The sequence below is a fragment of the Diceros bicornis genome, chromosome 5 (genome assembly GCF_020826845.1).
Source record: "Diceros bicornis minor isolate mBicDic1 chromosome 5, mDicBic1.mat.cur, whole genome shotgun sequence".
Lineage (NCBI taxonomy): Eukaryota > Metazoa > Chordata > Mammalia > Perissodactyla > Rhinocerotidae > Diceros > Diceros bicornis.
In genome coordinates this window covers 93,503,694-93,523,096 of record NC_080744.1, presented here as the reverse complement: position 1 = coordinate 93,523,096, position 19,403 = coordinate 93,503,694, and the positions used below count along the sequence as shown (strand labels likewise).

The following is a 19,403-nucleotide window of genomic DNA, read 5'->3' as shown; positions in this document are numbered from 1 at the left end:
TAGCCTGGGAGCTATGATTAATGCCTGGAGCACACGTGGGGAGGGCCACAGGAGTGTGTGCACAGCAATGGAAATGGCCCAGAATGGCCTTAGGACACATCATGAGAGTCTGAAAGCAGATAGATCTGTGAGCTTAGTGAAAACAGTAGACTACGTTTACATCTCAGTCGTTAAATCTCTGTGGCCTTATATGCTTATGACTTCAAGAATTAAGGTTCATGTTCTGTAGAGAACAGATTGTTGACCCTGTTTCTGAAGTCAGCCAGGTCTGTACCAGGAGACATTTCCAGCAGCTTACAGCAGAAGGATGCGCAGGCCCATCCCCTCCGTGGTTTAACTACTGGTAGCACTGAAGGGAGGACATCCTCTCATAGCCTGGAGCTGAGCACTTCCTTATTTTTTTGCCCAGTCACTACATAAGTGTTGTATCCCTTTAGATTTTCAGAATCCATATACCTGAATTTACCCTATAAGTATCATATTTGATGTTGGTTATAGAAGTCTCATGGAAGGAGTGGAAGATTCCCTGCCAACTGGGCCTGACCCCTTGAGCTTTAAGACTGCTATTCTTTTTCTTTCCTAGAGAGTGAGAGAAATGGGCCCATTCCCCATAGCTCCGTCCCTGGCACCCTGCTGCCTTTCTCTTCGTGCATTCACCTTTGAGCATTCATCTGCTTTGACGCAGATAGGTGACAAATCTACATCTCATTTTGACCCTAGCTAAACACTCGTGTTTCCAGGAGTGTACAGCACCTTTCCATCTGAATGACCTGCCACCACTGCCAACTTAGTGTACACCAAACCACTCATTTTCTCCTCCCTACTCCACCTCCTTTCCTTCCTACCCTGTCACCCACTTGCCCCGTCACCCATTGTCTTCTTTTAACTTTCCTAGTTCTGTCAGCAGTACCATCTTGCTTCAAGGCATGAACTCCCAGATAGGTATGACTTCTTTCAATATTTTCTTCAGGTCCACCTCTTTTCTTTTCTCTATTTTCTCTTCCCATTACTTGAATCCAGGTAACTAACATATCAGCTCTAGGTGACTACAGCAGCTACATCCAGTCTTTCCTCCAACGTCCCTCCTGTAGAAAACATTTCTCCCATTTTCCCTTCAATCTGCGATCTTCCCTGTGGTCTCCAAGGATCTCTGCATTAGGGACCCTCTTGGCTTTCAGGCTGTCTCTGCTCTGGGACACTGACCTCTCATGCCCATCAGATGTATCTTCCTCTGTCTTCCATACATACATCCCAATTCCCGCCTCTTTGCCTTTGCCCACACCCCTTCCCCACCCTGAATTACTCTCACCTTCCCCTGTCAACCTTTCCACACTCAGGGCCTAGCTCAGATTTTACATTTGATGAAGTCTCTCTGAACTCCAGTGTTGTAGTTCTCCAAGCTATTTGTCTTCTTGCTCATGCTCTGAAGTTTTTAGTCCTAATTGTTTCCAGTACATTGTAAACTCTTGGAATAGTGTCAGTATGAATACTTCATTGGTTATCTGAACAGTGCAGAGCGCTCAAATATAGTTGATTGGTTGATGTGTAATACATATGTGTCCTAATTCTGTGTGGGTTTTTTTTTTTTTAAATTTTCAAAGTACTTTTCAGATAAATGTCAATTAGCACAGCTAGAGGCCTATTTTTAAAAAGCAGATTCTGATTAGACCTTGACTTTCAAGGTTATGACCTGTGCATGCTCATGGGTTTCAGTAGGTCTCCCTCAGCTTTGTCTCTGCTCCTTTGGGAGATAACCTCTGGATGGACTCAGGAGGAGCCCTGTGTTCCTCGAGTGGGATTCTGCCCGAAGTGGCCTCTCGGGCTTCTGGCTTTACGATTCTAACTGTGTGACTTAGGCAGCCTCTTAAAGACCTCTTTGTGCCTCAGTTTATTCAGTTGTTTTACAGGGATGATACCATATTTCATCAGTTCTCAGACTCCTTTTTTTTGGAATAGTTATGATTTTAACATCTCAAATCACGATTTGTCTTACAGTTGTTGACATTTCATTGTTTAATTAGCAATGTTTTTCTTTTTTAGTGGTACATAAAATAGTGGTGTGTTTTATAATCCATGGAGTCTTAGCTTTAATGAAATAGAGTAACATCCACCATTCATAGTTATTTTGAGGATTAGAGTTAGTGAATAATTGCTTAAAGGCTCAATAAATGGTGATTTTGTCTTTATTTTTACTTTTTTCCTACTCTTCTCTCTGCCTCCGATATTATCCCCTTAAATCCATCCTTTACACACCAGCCTAATGACATATTAATAATGTGGTTTTTTTTTTTTAAACCTTTTAAGGATTTTATTTATTTATTTTTTCACCCCCAAAGCCCCAGTAGATAGTTGCATGTCATAGCTGCACATCCTTCTAGTTGCTGTATGTGGGACACGGCCTCAGCATGGCCGGAGAAGCAGTGCGTGGTTGCACGCCCGGGATCCGAACCCGGGCCGCCAGCAGCGGAATGCGTGCACCTAACCCCCAAGCCACGGGGCTGGCCCAATAATGTGTTTTTGACTGTCTACCTCCGTTGTTTGAATTATTCAGTGGCTGTCTTTTCCCCATAGCAGTAATTCTTAAGGAGAAAGAGGACATGCCTCACTCCTTCCCCTGCCTTCCTCAGAACCTTATGAATGGCAGATGACACTGAGTGATTGAGGGAAGTGTGTTATGCAAGTGCATTTTCATGAGTTTAGAAAAAAGGTAGGAGACCACTGCCTAAAGAATGGGGCTAAGGCCCCTTAACATTGTTTACAAAGATCTCCGAGATCTCTCCCAGCCTGCTGCATCTCTAGCCTCACCTCTTGCCATTTCCTGCTTTGAACTTTGTGCTGCAGCAGTGCTGAATTATTTGTATAACTTGTCTTTAAGGATGTTATAGCTCTGTAAGTTTTTGACCCACCATGTAAAGGGCTAGAGAGGGTAGAGCAGGGCCCAGGGCCGTTCCAGGAGCAGTGCTTTAGAAGGAACAGGAACTGTGGGGGTGGAGATCATCTCCTTAGAAACATGTTTGTGGATCCAGGCACGCATTTGGAATTTTTTCTTGATGGTCAAATAAATTGTGCTTCACTTACTTAACTGCCTGTCATATGGTCATATTAGGAAGAGTGATAGAATCTCAGGGTAGAGGGCAGGGACTTATTCTTTGCTGCTCCAGGTGGCACAGGGGATGGAAATGGTTGCATTTGCATTGTAGCTCAATACAGTTAAGAACTTTCTGACAATTATTGCTGCTCCACCGTAGACTGGGCAGCCTAGGAACAGTAGTGAGCTCTTCACCAAGCTGAAGGATCTATTCTGTCTCAACAGCCAGAGAATAAATTCCTGCATTGGGAAGGAGGTTGGCAGGATGACTTTGATTATAATTACTACATTAGCTAGTATTCGTCAGGTACTTACTTAAGTGTCAGGCACATAATAGCTAAGTGCTTTAATTACAGTGTCTCCTTTATTTCCTGCATCATCTTATTTTATCCTTAGAATAGGCATGTCAGATAAGAACTCTAGTTCTCCACATTTTACAGATGAAGAAACTGAGGTTTAGAGCTAGGACCTGTCAGTTTCTCCGAGGTCACACAGCTATTGTAAGTGGCAGAGACAGAATTCAGACCCAGGACTCGGATTCCAGAGCCTCCACTCTCCATACTGCTATGCCGCCCTTCGCGTTCTCTCCTGCTTTAGCATCCTCGTCGTGGAAAGGGGTGTATTTGGGTCATGTTTTGTTAGCAGATAACCAACCAGAGAGAGGATAAAATTCAAGAGGACAAGGACTGGATCATTTTCTTTACCCGGCACTGGCCTTAGCATTTGGGACCAGTATTGCCGACAGGCAGCAAATGAGAGGGGTGAAACAGTAGATGAGAAAGAAAAAGTCCTGCTGGAACATTTTTAAAAAAGTACAGAGAGGGGCCGGCCCAGTGGCACAAGCGGTTAAGTGCGTGCGCTCCGTTGCAGCGGCCCAGGGTTGGCCCGGGGTTCGCCGATTCGGATCCCGGGCGCACACAGACGCACCGCTTGTCAGGCGATGCTGTGGCAGTGTCCCATATCAAGTGGAGGAAGATGGGCGTGGATGTTAGCCCAGGGCCAGTCTTCCTCAGCAAAAAGAGGAGAATTGGCAGATGTTAGCTCAGAGCCGATCTTCCTCACCAAAAAAAAAAAAAAAAATTTACAGAGAACTCTGAGTCATAATAGGAATTCATTTTTTAAAAAAAGGAAGGAATAACATGCAATGAGTATACTTTGCTCCAGTCAACTATACACACTTAAAGAGCATACAACAAAGACAGCGAGTGAGTGACCCTTTTATTAAAGAAGAAGAATTATTAGCAGAGCATGAAGACTAGTTAACAAGTTGCTGGGCGATTTGCCATTCCCTCTGCCTGGATGCCTTCTCCATAAACCAGTTAGTTTAAGCCCCATCCCCCCCTAAACTTCCATAGTAGTTTGTACTTGGGTCATGGTACTTATCACAGTCTTCCTTTTATCATAGTTAATTCCATACATGCTCTATCTTCTTTACTTGATTCTAAGCCCTTTGAGGACAGGGTCCACATCTTATCTTCATTTCCTCTTTCCAGCTCTTAACATTCTGTGATGTTAAGCATATTTGAAAATAGACATTGTAACAGATCACTTTCTTTTGGTGAAAGTGAGTGAATTCCTTGAACCTAATGCATTATCTTGTGTGTAGTGGGTACAGTGGGCTCACATACACATATTCAGCTTATACAGATTCACCTCTAACCATTGGGCAAAAAGAAAGAGTAGACAGGTGCTCCACTCCCTGCCTGGAGTGAGTGTGAGGTGAAAGATTTGACTCAGCCTTTCTTTGCCTCTGCTCACGTGTGCCTGTCCTCTCATAAGCATCGTATGGTGCTTAGAGTGATTTTAATGCTTAAAGATGCAACACAGATTTTCAATTTATGTGGTCCCTAAACAAGCCAGCCACTTCATCTAGTGCTCAACTGGGGAAAAAAAAAAGTATTCAGTTCCACCAGTGGAGGAAAAATTAGCCGAGTTGGACTACATAGGTGATTTAAAGAATTTTTGGCAATGTATGGTTTCCGTCTTACTTGGTGACTTTGAAACTTAAATGTCACATAAGATGAGATTCCACTAGATTCATTTGTTTCCATTGAAAGAATGTATGATCATATGAGTGAAAGAGAAAGAAAGAAAGCAAATCAAGGGCTAGAAATTGAGTCTTTTGGAATTTCATGGCAAGAAGACATCTTGAGAAAACCATGGAAATTTGCAGTCTGAAGACAGAGAAAGGTCATAAGATTGGTTCAGGAGACACTAATAGCAAGGAAAAGAGAAAAATAGAACTTTACAGAGCAGGTTGCTTTCTTTGCCTGCTTTCTTTACATTAGCAGAACTGCTTGGGACCAGGCAACCCTGTACGCCTGAGAGTTCCCAAGGATATATCAGCATAGAGTAAATTCATTAATTGACATTAACAATGAGTGACAAAGAAGCAGCTAGGTCATGTTGAAAATACTCTGTTTTAGAAGTCATGGGAGTGTGTAGTACACTTGAAGGTTTCCATTGAAATAGATAATGGTGTTTTTTTGTTTGACTGTTTCATGCATTATTTTGTCTCCCTGGCTAGAAAGTCAGCTTTTCATTAGAACTGATATTTCTTTGTGTGTCCATATTTTTCATTGCAGTTATACCTATGTAAACACTCAACCAACAGTTGTTGAATCTTTTTTTTTGTGTGTGAGGAAGATCAGCCCTGAGCTAACATCCGTGCTAATCCTCCTCTTTTTGCTGAAGAAGACCAGCTCTGAGCTAACATCTATTACCAATCCTCCTCCTTTTTTTCCCCAAAGCCCCGGTAGATAGTTGTATGTCATAGTTGCGCATCCTTCTAGTTGCTATATGTGGGACGCGGCCTCAGCATGGCCGGAGAAGCCGTGCGTCAGTGCGCGCCCGGGATCCGAACCCAGGCTGCCAGTAGCGGAGCGCGCACACTTAACCGGTAAGCCACGGGGGCGGCCCACAGTTGTTGAATCTAATTGCCATGGTGTGTTCATTGGTAGACAAGGAAGATGAAAGGCAACCCACAGGGAATGAGGATAGGCAGTCCTTAGCATGTCTTAAAACACTGATAAAACATTGGACTTTGGAATAAAAGTGGGATTATCTATTAAAATAGGAATAAAAGTGGAATAAAAGAGAGAAGAAGGCATATAAACTAGATTTCTGAAAGGCGTTTTTATGCCTTCTTCCCCTTTTCATTTCTTTCTAAAATGGATAATACGGAAACTAGAGACTGACTCTGGGCCAAAATTACTCAAATGATGTTCTCGTCTCCTCTCAGTGCTGAGTCCACTTAGAGTGTCCTCCTACCCTTTGGCCTATTAAGAGCCACCATACCCTCTAGCATGGACAAGAAGATGACGCATACCCCATCTACCAAGAATCTCTTCCCTCTTTACACTCTGGACGCCTTTCCTAGGAATTAATGAAACCAACCAAGCCAAGAAGGGATAGAAAAAGTTAACAGCATTTACCTTTTTATATAGTAGACTAGATCTCTTATCGGTGATTAACAATTCTTTTTTTTTTTTTTTTTAATGAGAAAGACCAGCCCTGAGCTAACATCTGATGCCAATCCTCCTCTTTTCTGCTGAGGAAGACTGGCCCTGGGCGGACATCTGTGCCCATCTTCCTCTACTTTATATGGGACACCACCACAGCATGGCTCAACAAGCAGTGCATCAGTGCGTGCCCGGGATCTGAAGCGGCGAACCCTGGGCCGCCGCAGTGGATTGCGCGCACTTAACCACTTGCGCCACTGGGCCAGCCCCAACAATTCTTTTTTAAAACTTGAGTGTTTTAATATTGGCATCCTTGTGTTCCAGTACAGGACCATGATCTTTTGTATTTGTTTAGTGTTTTATTGTCTTCTTTGTGGTAACACAGTTGTTTTAAGAAAGATATGACAGTATGAATAGGCAGTGGGGTTGTGAGCCCTTGTCTTTTGTGGTACAACAGGCTGTTGTCCTTCAATGCAAAACACGTGGGCAGAGATTGATCTAGTCTAGAGGTTTCTATGGATGTGATTGAGCTTGGGGTGTGGTGTGCATTAATGTACCACTACTGTCTCAGAAGATCTTACCTACCCTCTCTGCCCGTGGAGTTCCACTAGGTGGGTTCCTGCTGTCCCAACATAGAACTGCGTTTCACTACAGTATTCTTCATGGTACTTAGTTGTAGCTGCAGGAGGTGGTACCACATTCTAGGTGGCATTATGGATTTAAGTCAGCTTTTTTGAGCTGCTAATATGAGAACCTTACTTATACCTATAGAGAAATACATTGTAAGTTTAGTACTTAAAAATAAACTTTTGGAACATGGCCAGTTTCAGGTCTGGAGACTATGTGTTTTTACTAGAGGAAAAAGAATAATTAATGTCTTATCTTCAGGCTCCAGATCACTTTGCTTTTAGTGATGGTCTCTGTCGACTTGGGATTGGATTCAGAACTTTCTGACTTCAGTGAGAAACATAACCAAGGATAGAACTCTTGAGGATGCTGACCCCCCTGTCCTTGGACAGGGTTGTGGTAACCGACTTGTCTCCATCTCCAGCAGTTCCAGAGCTGTGTCCCTAAGGAGCACCTCTATCCTTCAAGTGACACTTTTATTTTCCCTCTTAGACTCTTGTCAATCCTGACATGAAACTAGAAAGCTCGTTTTAACCCACTTTTATCTGTAGAGGTTGACTCAGGCAGTGTCTCAGGTAGTAGAGCATATTTCTCAGTACCAGAATGGGAAGCCAGGCCATTGTCTCCTCATAATCAAGACTTTTGAACCAGGTGAGCCTCTTTCATCCATTCAGCCAGCATTTATGAAGTACCACTGTTACCAAGCACAGTGCTGGGAACTCAGAGATGAATATGACATAGTACCTGCCCTCAAGGAAGATCATAGTTGAGGAGAAGAGACAAAAAATATGACAGTGCACTGAATTAAGTACCTCAGTAGAAATGCGCACTGGGCACAGTAGTATCATTGAGAAGAGGGTGATTATCTCAGCCTAGAGGGGTCTTAGCCTTTCTTGAGTTTACTTGGCCCACACCTTGGGTATTTGGCACCTCAAATCCTGGACGAATGTCTGATTTTTACAGAACTGCTTGACAGGATCAGCATGAAGAACATTAGAAGGTAATGAGGATTAGGATTAGCAAATCTCAGCAGAGTCAGCAGCACAAGTCCTTGTTCCAGGGTGGAGAAGTGCTTTCTTTCCGTCAGGAAGTCCCAGCAAGTTAGACATTCGTTTAACTCTCCTCTGATGCTACCCAGTATTATTTTTGCCTGTCTGTGCATTTTCACACTGGGACTGCTGGCCAGGCTTTTCTTGGCACAGAACCTCTGATTCAAGCTCTTCAGAACAGGAGAGTCACACCTTCCAGGAGTCCCAGAGCTGTACCTAAGCACTGTTGAATCCTCAGCATGCACCAAATTTGTTCTTCCTATTTCACCTATTAGTAAACTGGGTCACAGAAGAACTTCCTGGGAGAGCCCAGGGCACAAACTTATGGGTCCCCATCCTGATCAGGACATTCATATTGCCTCTGGGGAATGAGATGGAAAAGGTCTCTACTAACTTATATGACAGAAAAGAATAATGGGGCCAATTGGATGCCCAGTGGATCTAGTTATAGAAGCAAGTACCTTCAGGGGAGGGAAGACGAGGTGACAGCTTCCTAGAAAAGAAAAATAAAGGAAGACAGGTGTCCAGATGTGTGGAGAGGAGAGAATAGAGGCTTGCTGGCAGGTTAGATTGCCTTCAGAGGAATAGAAGTTTTGATTTTGGTAATCATTCCTACTTTTTGACTGTTTTGAGGAGTTGTAAGAGAAAAATTTTAATATGACAAAATTATAAAGACCAATTTTCATTCATTCAAGTGTGGCCATAAGTTTATGTATCTTGGTCTTGTAGAACATCAGTTTCCACCCAGCATTTTACCTGTTGAGATTTCAGATTCATCACCCAAAGTATTTTCTCAATTTTCTTCCCCTTACATCAAGGTAACCTTTTGGTTTCCTGGGGTTATCTTAATTTTTATGTTCAGATGAAACTCTTCCTGGTCGCGATTATTCCTAGGTCAAATCACCATTAGATTTGTCAAGAACTAAGAAATCAGTAGCACTTTTGTTTGAATTCTCTTAATAAACACTTCTGAATTAATTTTGCTGTCATTATTTTAGATGGTTGCTGACATAGCAAAAAGCTGTGAATTATTATTACTTGATAATTCATATTTGTTCATTGCACGCTATGTGTTAGGCTGGGCTTAGGGCTCTTGAGGACCTTTACCTCTTTGCTTTTTTCTATTCTTGCGGTTTTTATTGCTGCCAACATGACTCAGATTTCCTTTTCCCCCGCCTCCCTTTGGTGGTTTGATACTTTAACTCTCAGTGTTCTCTGAGGTGTTTACCTGCATTTCTGCTGGCATCCTCAAGATCAGTCCATCAGTCAACTCCTGTCATTTAACCATTCTTTGTGATCTGACTGTGTGTCTCTAGTATTTTACGTCCATGAGTGTAGTATTGATTCTTGGCGGCCGTCTCCCCACACCCATGCTTGGCAACCTCCAACTTTCTCAGGTACCCTCTGTCTCCACTCAGAAAGTGTTATCCATCTTTCATGGTCTACTTCATGTTCAGTGGAAGAGATCTTCACTGACTTGTCACATTGACATGGGCAGTTGGTAAGTTGATCCCTAGTTGCTCATCCTTTGCTCATTTACACCACATGAGTCACTATGTTACCAGAGGTCAGTTGTGATGTTTTCAGACCTGTTGATGCCAGTTACTGGTTAATTAATAATATACAGATAATGAGAAAAGAGAATTGTTCTATGAAAACTAAGGTGAATGCTTTGGAAAGGCAAGTTTACTTAAGAAGAGAAAATGAAAGGCCAGCCCTCGTGGCCTAGTGGTTAAGTTCGGCGCACTCTGCTTCAGCGGCCTGGGTTCAGTACCTGGATGTGGACCTACACCATGCATCAGTGGCCATGCTGTGGTGGTGGCTCACAGTGAGAATAGAGGAAGATTGGCAACAGGTGTTAGTTCAGGTTGACTCTTCCTCAGCAGGAAAAAAAAAATTGAATTAGTTTTGGGCAAGAGAATAGGTTTGGGCAAGATAACTATAGAAGACTAGAGGTGGAGGGTGCCTAAAAATCTAGGATGATTCTGTACTTACTGCTTCACGGAGTGTGAGTTCTCCGTCTACTTGAGAGAAGCTGGAAATTGTAGGTGATGCGTTATGGGAGAATTTTATGCAGGAAAGCTGGCATAGAATTCTAATCAGCAGTAAAGATCTTGTTGGCCTTAAATCAAAAGTTTGATGGTTCTCAAAGTATTGCTTACAGCAAATGATTTTAGGCTTGGACATTGGCAGAAAAAAGTCACAGTATAAGTCATAATAACTGTATCTTTATTACGTGACTTGTTGGTTTTAGATGCTATCCGTTGACTCTCAGTTATTGAGGATGAGGAACTCAGTGTTCTTATTCTGCCTCCCTCCTTGTTTCCCCCTTGTCTTCCTAATTTTGGCTGGTTGTAGCTTTTCTGCTTTGTCAAAGCATATAGCATTGACCTTCTGTTGTCGCTCTAATCCCATTTTAGTCTTAGTCCTGCCATTAAGTAGATTCAGTGCTCACCGCCAGTCCTGCTGCCATAGTTTTTCCAGTTGTCCCTTGGTTGGCAGAAATGTTTCCTTTTGTAGATTCTTCAAGGAAGGCTCATGGGAACAATATTTGCCATTACTCTTGATTGACAGTTGACTGGGTATAAAATTCTTGGGTCACACTTTCTGTCCTTGGGAATTTTGTATGTATTGCTCCTTTTTCTGCTAGCTTTGAATTTTACTGTGGAAATTTTCAAGATTTTGTCCCTCTTTTAAGTGATTTGATCTTTTTGCCAGGTTGCAGAAATCCATAAATCTTACCTTCAAGGTCTATCTTGGCACTGACTCTTCTGGGTCAGTTTTCCCTGAGATACAATGTGCGCTTTCATATGTAGATCCTCTTTTATTTCAGAAACATCTTGAATTATATCTTTATGTAATCTTTATGAACAAATCTTTACATATTTGTTTCGTTCCATGTTAGGTTTCTTTTATGCATATGTTGCATCTCCTTTGCTGTCTTCTGTACTCTCAGTTTCTCTTTATTCCTTTTTTTTTTTTTCTGTGAGGAAGATCAGCCCTGAGCTAACATCCTTGCCAATCCTCCTCTTTTTGCTGAGGAAGACCAGCTCTGAGCTAACATCTATTGCCAATCCTCCTCCTTTTTTTCCCCAAAGCCCCAGTAGATAGTTGTATGTCATAGTTGCACATCCTTCTAGTTGCTGTATGTGGGACGCAGCCTCAGCATGGCTGGAGAAGTGGTGCGTCGGTGCACGCCCGGGATCCGAATCCGGGCCACCAGTAGCAGAGCACGCACACTTAACCGCTAAGCCACGGGGCCAGCCCCCTCTCTGTTCCTTTGAACTCATTTTTCGTTTCATTTTACTTGCTTTTTTTCATTTCTCTCCTTTTTGTTCCTTACTATGTATTTAGCAGTGTCTCTTCTCCCTTTTGTTCCTTCCAGTTTCATCTTCCTTTCTCTATGTTTTTTTCCTGAACTGTGCTAGTATATGTCTTCTTGTCTCCCTACTTCTCTCGTAAGTTCTTGGACTTCCGCTTCGAGCTCTTGCTTTATAGTTTTTTTTTTAATTTTGCAGAATATTTTATAATTTTATCTGCTCCATGGCAGCACTTTTCCAGTGTGTAATCTTAGTCTACCTTTTGGTTTTCCTGTTTCTTTCCTAATTTTTTATTGTGTCTTTATATAGATCCTCTGCAGATTTCATTTTTATAACTCATCTTTAAATAGGTGAGTTTTTCAGGGACCAGCTATTTGCAAGATGCTTGTTTAGGGGAGGCACCAAGTCTTTGTTGCAGGCTGGCTGCAGTTGTTCTCATGGTTTAGGGTTCTGGGTGAATTTATTTACCCTTTATTTCTTTCCAGCCAATAGAGATAGGCATCTGTGAGCTTTTTCCCGATGCAAAGGCTATCTTCTCCGCTGCCAAGAGACCAACTCGGTGAGGCAAATATAGCTCGTTTGTGGAGTTTCTCATTCAGCCCCAACTCCAGGGGCTCCAAGGAAGTTCCTGCCTTCCAAAAACAAAGAATGTTTTGTCCCAGAGGGTGTGTTCTTTACCTACAGGAAGTGTATTTTTACAGGTCTTACTGAGCTCTCCAGCCCACGTGTGCTCTCTGTGTAGCATCCTTCCTTCTTTTCCTTCTCTAAAAGAGAAGGAGCCCTTACTTGTGCTCCCTGCTTTTGACAGCTTTTCCACCTATTTTGGGGTCTGGGATTTTGGTTATCTTCTAGTTTTGTTGAAAATTGAGTTTGCATTTTTATTTATTTCTCCTTTTTGCACTTAGAACACATTTAAATAACATTGTAAAATTGTGACTTCGTGATGCAATGTTCAAATCAGAAGTCTTAACTGATGTTTCCTTTTAACCAACCACTGATCCCTATGATATCCTCTATTAGGCCTTTTACTACACCTTCTCCATAAGGCCTCCACCACCACACTGTCATCCATCTTTGAGCATCTAAAGCCCAAGGAATAAGCTACTGAGACTTAGGAAAAGCCTTTCATTCATTCAACATGCCTACTCCACACTGGGCATTGTTCTAGGCCTTGGGGATAAAGCATGGAAGGATTCATATAAGATCTTTGACACACCAAAGGCGAGTCTTAAAATGATTCCACACGAGTAGGGGTAAGGGATGAATGGGGTGGAAGACACAGTTTGGGATTTTGAGGGAGTATGGTGGAAAGGGTAGAACGTGAGCTCTGGAGTCAGACCTAGATTCAGTGCTCAGTTCTGTTACTAATATACGTGACGTTGGGATAGTCTATTGACTTTTCCACGTATCAATTTCCTCATATATAAAATGAAGATTACGTTACCTAGCTCAGATGGATGTTGTAAAATTAAAATGTTACATGTAACGTGCTCAGCACATAGTGGATGCTCAACAAGTGTGACTTCCCCCCAGGAAAAAGGAGTTTGTTAAAAGAAGGAACAAATACTAGGAATACTGGTGTAGAGACCTATTTTTTTAATTGTGGTAAAATTGACGTAACTTAAAGTTTACCGTCTTCATTTTTAAGTTTACGATTCAGTAGTATTAAGTACATTTACATTTTTTGCACAACCTATTTCCTCCGAACTCTTCATTTTGCTAAACTGAAACTCTATCTCCATTAAACAACAACTCCCCATTCCCTCCTCCCCTCAGCCCCTGGCAACCACCATTCTACTTTCTGCCTCTATGATTTTGACTACTAGGTGCCTCGTATAAGTGGAATCGCACCATATTTGTCCTTTTGTGTCTGGCTTATTTCACTTAGCATAATGTCCTCAAGGTTCATCCATGTTGTAGCATGTGTTAGAATTTTCTTCCTTTTTAAGGCTAAATAATATTCCATTGTGTGGGGCTGGCCCGGTGGCACAAGCGATTAGGTGCGCGTGCTCCGCTGCAGCGGCCCGGGGTTTGCCGGTTCGGATCCCGGGCACGCACCGACGCACTGCTTGGCACGCCGTGCTGTGGTGGCGTCCCATATAAAGTGGAGGAAGATGGGCACGGATGTTAGCTCAGGGCCAGTCTTCCTCGGCAAAAAAAAAAAAAGAGGAGGATTGGCAGATGTTAGCACAGGGCTGATCTCCTCACACACACACAAAATATATATATATATTCCATTATATGTATGCACCACATTTTGTTTATCCATTCATCCATCGGTGGACACTTGGGTTGCGTCCATCTTTTGGCTATTGTGAGTAAAGCTGGCATGAAGATAGGTGTAGAAATATCTCTTTGAATCCTTGTTTTCAATTCTTTTGGGTATATACATAGAAATGGAATTGTTGGATTATACAGTAATTCTATTTTTAATTTTTTGAGGAACCACCATACTGTTTTCAGAGGGCTGTTTCTTGATGGGGAAGTATAAACAGTATAGTTCCCCCGGGAATAATTTTAAGACCAGTCGTCTTTAACATTTTGTAAATTATCTAAATATGAGAGTTTTGGCATTAAATCTCCATTTGCCTATAAACAATGAAATAATTCATATTGTATAAAATTTAAGAATGCCTCATGAGAGTGTATATGCAGACAGAAAAGTGGTTAAAAGACTCAATGTAGGGCCGGCCCCGTGACTTAGCGGTTAAGTGCACGTGCTCTGCTACTGGTGGCCTGGGTTTGGATCCCGGGCGTGCACCGACGCACCACTTCTCCAGTCATGCTGAGGCCACGTCCCACATACAGCAACTAGAAGAATGTGCAACTATGACATACAACTATCTACTGGGGCTTTGGGGAAAAAAAGGAGGAGGATTGGCAATAGATGTTAGCTCATAGCCGGTCTTCCTCAGCAAAAAGAGGAAGATTGGCAAGGATGTTAGCTCAGGGCTGATCTTCCTCACCAAAAAAAAAAAAAAAGACTCAATGTAGGCAAATATACTTTATTTGTATTTGAATGTATACTTTATTACACTCCCTCCCTGAGGTTAGGAGAAATACCCTAGTTACATCTGTTAGTGCATTCCTTCCACTTACTATGGGCAAAATATGGAGAACTGACACGCCAGGGAACTTCATGTGTCAAAATGCCCGTGCACAAGCACACAGACACGTCTTTTTTCTTGACTCTTCATTGCCTACAGAGTAAATTGGCCCTCAAATCCTCCACAGTCTAGTCTAGACTCTAGATCAGTGAGTCTCAACTGGGGGTGATTTTTGCCCCCCAGGAGACATTTGACCGTGTCTGGAGACATTTTTGGTTGTCACAGCTGCAGGGCTGCTACAGGAGTCTAGTGAGCAGAGACCAAGGATGCTGCTAAACATGCTACAATGCACAGGACAGCCCCACAACAGAAAATAATCCAACGCGAAATGGCAATAGTGCCCAGATTGAGAAACCTTGCCTTAGACCCAGTCTACCTTCCTAGCATTGTCTTTAGCCTCCCTCTTGCGTAAACCTGACATTCTAGCCAGACCCAGGTGCCCCTCATACCATACACCAACTGAATTGCTTCTTACAGCACCTTTCACCTGAAATCCTTCTCCCTGCTTCTCTGATGTCAGAGCCCAGCTTCAGTCCTCCCACATCTCTCTGAAGCTATCTCTGGTGTCTCTAGCTACTGCTCTCTTCCTTCTCTAACCTATAAGACTATTCCACTAATTTGGCACTTAGTTAACAATACAAAGTGATACTTGCTATCTTTCCAACTTGACTGAAAGCACCTTGAAGGCCATGTTGATAGGTTTTGATTTGAAATATGAGGTACCACCCCTTATATACCTCAGTGGGCACCTCCGACTTGACCCACCTGGGGCTTCCCATGGCAGCTTTCCTGCCACCGTGGGGTACAGCGGTTGAGTCAGCACAGCCCCTCAACTGTCACAGCAAGAACACTGGGATTCAGCTTTGTTGCGAGAACTACTAGCTGGATGGAACCTGAGTCCAAATGTGAGCCTCATGCCCAGAAAAGTATTCATGCTGAACCTGGTTCTTATCTAAGCTACAAGATATGGGATGAGGACGGCTACAAGGAATGGGCCTATTTTGCCTCCAAAAGAGCACAGGAGGATCTATCTTACGAAGCCTGGGAGACATCCCATTTCGCATGGAAATGTGCTTGGATAGGGATTGTTCTGTCATAACTGGACCCACTTAATGCCAATCAGTGTTGATGATGATAATATTAGTAATGAAAGACATCAGTATTTATTTAGAACCCACTGTGTGCCAGGTACCGGGCTAGGTGCTTTACACAGGTTGTCTCATTTAGTCCTCACCACGGTCCTGAAGGAAGCTGAAGCCCTGAAAGGATCATTTGCCTGAGGTCACCTAGCTAACAAATAGCTGAGCTGAAATCTAGCCACAGTCTGTCTGACTCCCAAGTCTGTGCTCTCAGCCGCCACCTCCCTGCCTGAATGTAGCCAGGCACCTCTAGCACTGCTCATGGAGAGAGTCATGTTATGATATGCCGAGACGTGGGGGAAACCCCTCTGGTCTCACTTGAGAGATGGAGATCCAGGGGGCATAGGTGCGCATTGTGAAGCGGGCGCTAGTGTCTGGTCTGACTGCTCTGCTGCTGCAGGAAAGCCCATGAGGTTTCCTTTTGGGCCACACCCTGTGACTACCACCCAGTGCTCTAACCCTTCTTGTTTTTGCCTCCCCTTTAGGTGCACTACATCCTTCAGGAGGTGGTGATGGGTGGAATGGTGTTGGAAACAAACATGAATGAAATCGTGGCTCAGATTGAAGCTCAGAACAGGCTGGAGAAATCCGAGGTGAGTACACAGCTGTACTTTTGTCCTGGCTGGTTAGAGAAGACCTGGGCAGAGGAGGAGTGGATACACGTGTTGGTTTGTGTTGCTGTGGAACCATAGGAGTGTTTCATACTCATCTTCTGTCTTCCTTGAGTCCATCAAAACTCACTGATTTGAAGGCCAGCCCTGAAAATTAAACAGGTAAGAATGAGGGTAAAGTGTGAATGGAAAAGCCAGATGGCACGGGAGGGCAAACAACTTCTGGCTCAGGGGGTTATGGCCTATGTTCGTGGTTTGTAATTCCTCCTCTCAAAGCCACACGTTCCCTGGAGGAACCCAGAATCCCCTTCTCTGATTCCAGCGTGGTTTCCTCATTTGTGTGCTGTGTGAGTCTGGTCTCCCAGCAGCCATTTCTTGTTGTGTCTTTCAGACCTCAGAGTAGCCAATTTCCTTATTTCCAGTTAGCCTTATAAAAAGCTACAGTGGAGTTTGGGCTGGGTTTGAAAAGAACATACCCCAGTCCACCCCCACATGGTGCTGGGCTTGATACAAATGCTCGCAGTAAGAGACTCAGAGGAATAGAACTTTTGATTCTGGTAATCATTTAGATCTTTTTGTTGTCTTTTGTCCTGTCCCCCTGAGGTCTCTCCATTGCTTTGTCAGACTTACCAGGGAGTGGAGGTTACAGGCATGCACCTTTACATGGGGCAGAAATAGCAAAACAGATTACCTCTTTAGTTATCTGAATGTCCTAAAGAGCTTCATTGCTGTGTGTAACGGAACTTGATCTTGCAAAACCAGGAATTCCTGTTTCTGTGAGGACTGGCCGTCCTGCTGAAGAAGCTTTTCCAGACCACAGCTATTGTGGTAACTATAGTTCTTTTAGAAATGCAGGCTGGGACGCTTCCAGGAATTGTAAGTGAGTCAGAGGCAGGGGGTTTGGAAACCAGAAGAAATGGTGGTTTGCTGGGTGAGGGTGAAATTGGAGTTGGTGTCCCGAAAGTAGTCAATAAGGAGGAAATGGTTTTGAGAGAGTCCTTGTCAACTTCTCCCCTTCTCCGCACATGGAGTGAGCCTGGAGGGTGAGGGCTGACCGTAGACACGTTTGCTGTCTGTGTTTTGTTTCCAGTCCTTCCATATCTGTGGGTTCACTCCCCTCCTACGTGTCCTTCCTCCCATCTTGTTGCCACATGACATTTTCAGAGCCAGCTCTTTTCCATTGCACATTATTAGTTGGCAAATAGTTGCTCTAAGCTGTGACATTCCTTTTCCTCTTAAGAATTTCTCTGTGACTGCACTTGTTTATAAGTCGTCAGTCTCTTGAGAAAGGGTTTGGTTTTATTTTGGTTTGTAACCTGAAAAGTGCCCTGATACTGAATGTGACTTGGTTAAACCATCTCAGATTAGTTCAACAAGCATTTATTGAGCACCTACTATGTGCCAGGCACTTTTAGGTGCTGGGGCTATAAAACTGCATAAGCCACAACCTGAGCTTTAGGAGTGCAGAGTTTGGATCCCTACACCATGGTCCCCATCTCACCTAAAGATTGTTTTGTTGGCTACCTGTGAGGAATAAGGAGGAAAAATCAAAAACTTGCATTGTATGTACTCAGTTTGGACATTTTCTAGGCCTCCGTCACTTGTTTTTCTTAAGCATTAAACAGATGACACTGAGGGTTTGTCTTATGCCCACCTCTCCTTTCTCCTAGGGTGGCCTTTCAGCAGCCCCTGCCCGGGCTGTGTCTGCTGTGAAAAACATCAACCTGCCGGAGATTCCTCGGAACATCAACATTGGCGATCTCAACATCAAAGTCCCCAACCTGTCCCAGTTTGTCTGAGGGTTGAAGACTGGGCTGAACTGGAGTCCTTGAAACAAGCAAAGCCAAGCCAGTCCTGCAACAGATCCCACTCCAAGCCTTAGAAATCAAGCCTTGGGCCCTGACCCTTGCTGTCTTGGCATGGGGGCGGGAATCCTGTGTCCATTCCTAGCATGTGCTCGGTTCTCACATGTGCAGCCTTGCCGGTCTCTGATACACGTGGCCACTGCCGATGTGAGGGGTCTCTGGCTTCCTCAGTGGGGGGTCAGCATGCCCAAGCCACTCACACCCTTTACCTCCTGCCTGCAGCTGCTCCCAGGGATTGAGGTCTGTCTTGAGAGGCCCACCTGCTTCCCAGAACCCCACCACTAGGACATTCTCTGACTGGGGCCTTCATCCTTAGCACCACAAGGCTTTTGAGGTCCTGTAGCATTTAGTTTTGCTGGCAAGGTGCCATAGCTAGAAAAGGGCTGACCCTTCAGATTTTGGGATGTGGTAAGTGGCAAACCTGGCAGGATTTTATGAGAACCAGAGTTGCCTACTGACTCGACTAGGGTTGTCATACCCAGCATCCTTTTGTATTAGCCAAGCTTTCTGATTCCCACCTTCTACAGAATACATTTGCCCCAATGCCATGGTCCTACCTCTGCTCTCACAGGTTTTATGTGCAGGACACAATCCAAATCATAAACCTGGGGCATGCCCACCACACTTCTGCTAATAGGGAGAGCACCCCCACACGGCCATCCCTCCAGGGTCTTCCCTCACAGGGGAGAGGCCCAGTGTCTGTAGAAGGTGAAGCTGACAACATGTGGAACACCTCAGAATTGTGACTCTTTCCAGGTTTGAAATACATTCTCCTCACGAGGAGCAGACGAGTCAGTTGCTGTGTTGTGAAGGATGAGTCTTCCGTGTACTGGAAACCCACTGCCATCTGTACCAGCTTCTGGAGCATGAGAGCCTGAGCTGGGGTCACCTGTTCTGGACCTGGCAGAGGGGAAGGTTGGGGATGCGGGAAGCGTGCTGGCGGAGACTGGTCACAGTGCAGCATCTTCTCCCCACGGTGAGAGGGGTCCCTCCCTGAGCTCTGCTTACGGGCACGCCCTCTGCCCCTCAGGTGATGTTCTAGAGCTAGCTTTGGAAGCCTGTAGATGTTTATGTGTGATAACAGTCTCTCTTCCGGTGGTTAATTTAGAGCTAAAACTGCTCCTTGGAGTAGTGCC

At 44.0% G+C, this 19,403-nt stretch overlaps 1 protein-coding gene across 2 annotated transcripts in view; it reads left to right on the top strand.

Moving 5' to 3' along the window:
• AP3S2 (adaptor related protein complex 3 subunit sigma 2) overlaps window positions 1-19,050 on the top strand; it is a 55,371-nt gene extending 36,321 nt beyond the window's left edge. For both annotated transcript variants that reach the window (XM_058542451.1, XM_058542450.1), the window contains 2 exons: window positions 16,277-16,384; window positions 18,073-19,050. In XM_058542451.1, the coding sequence (XP_058398434.1) occupies window positions 16,277-16,384; window positions 18,073-18,201 (237 nt within the window). In that variant the 3' untranslated portion in view covers window positions 18,202-19,050. The remainder of the gene's footprint in view (window positions 1-16,276; window positions 16,385-18,072) is intronic.
• Window positions 19,051-19,403: the final 353 nt, after the last annotated feature.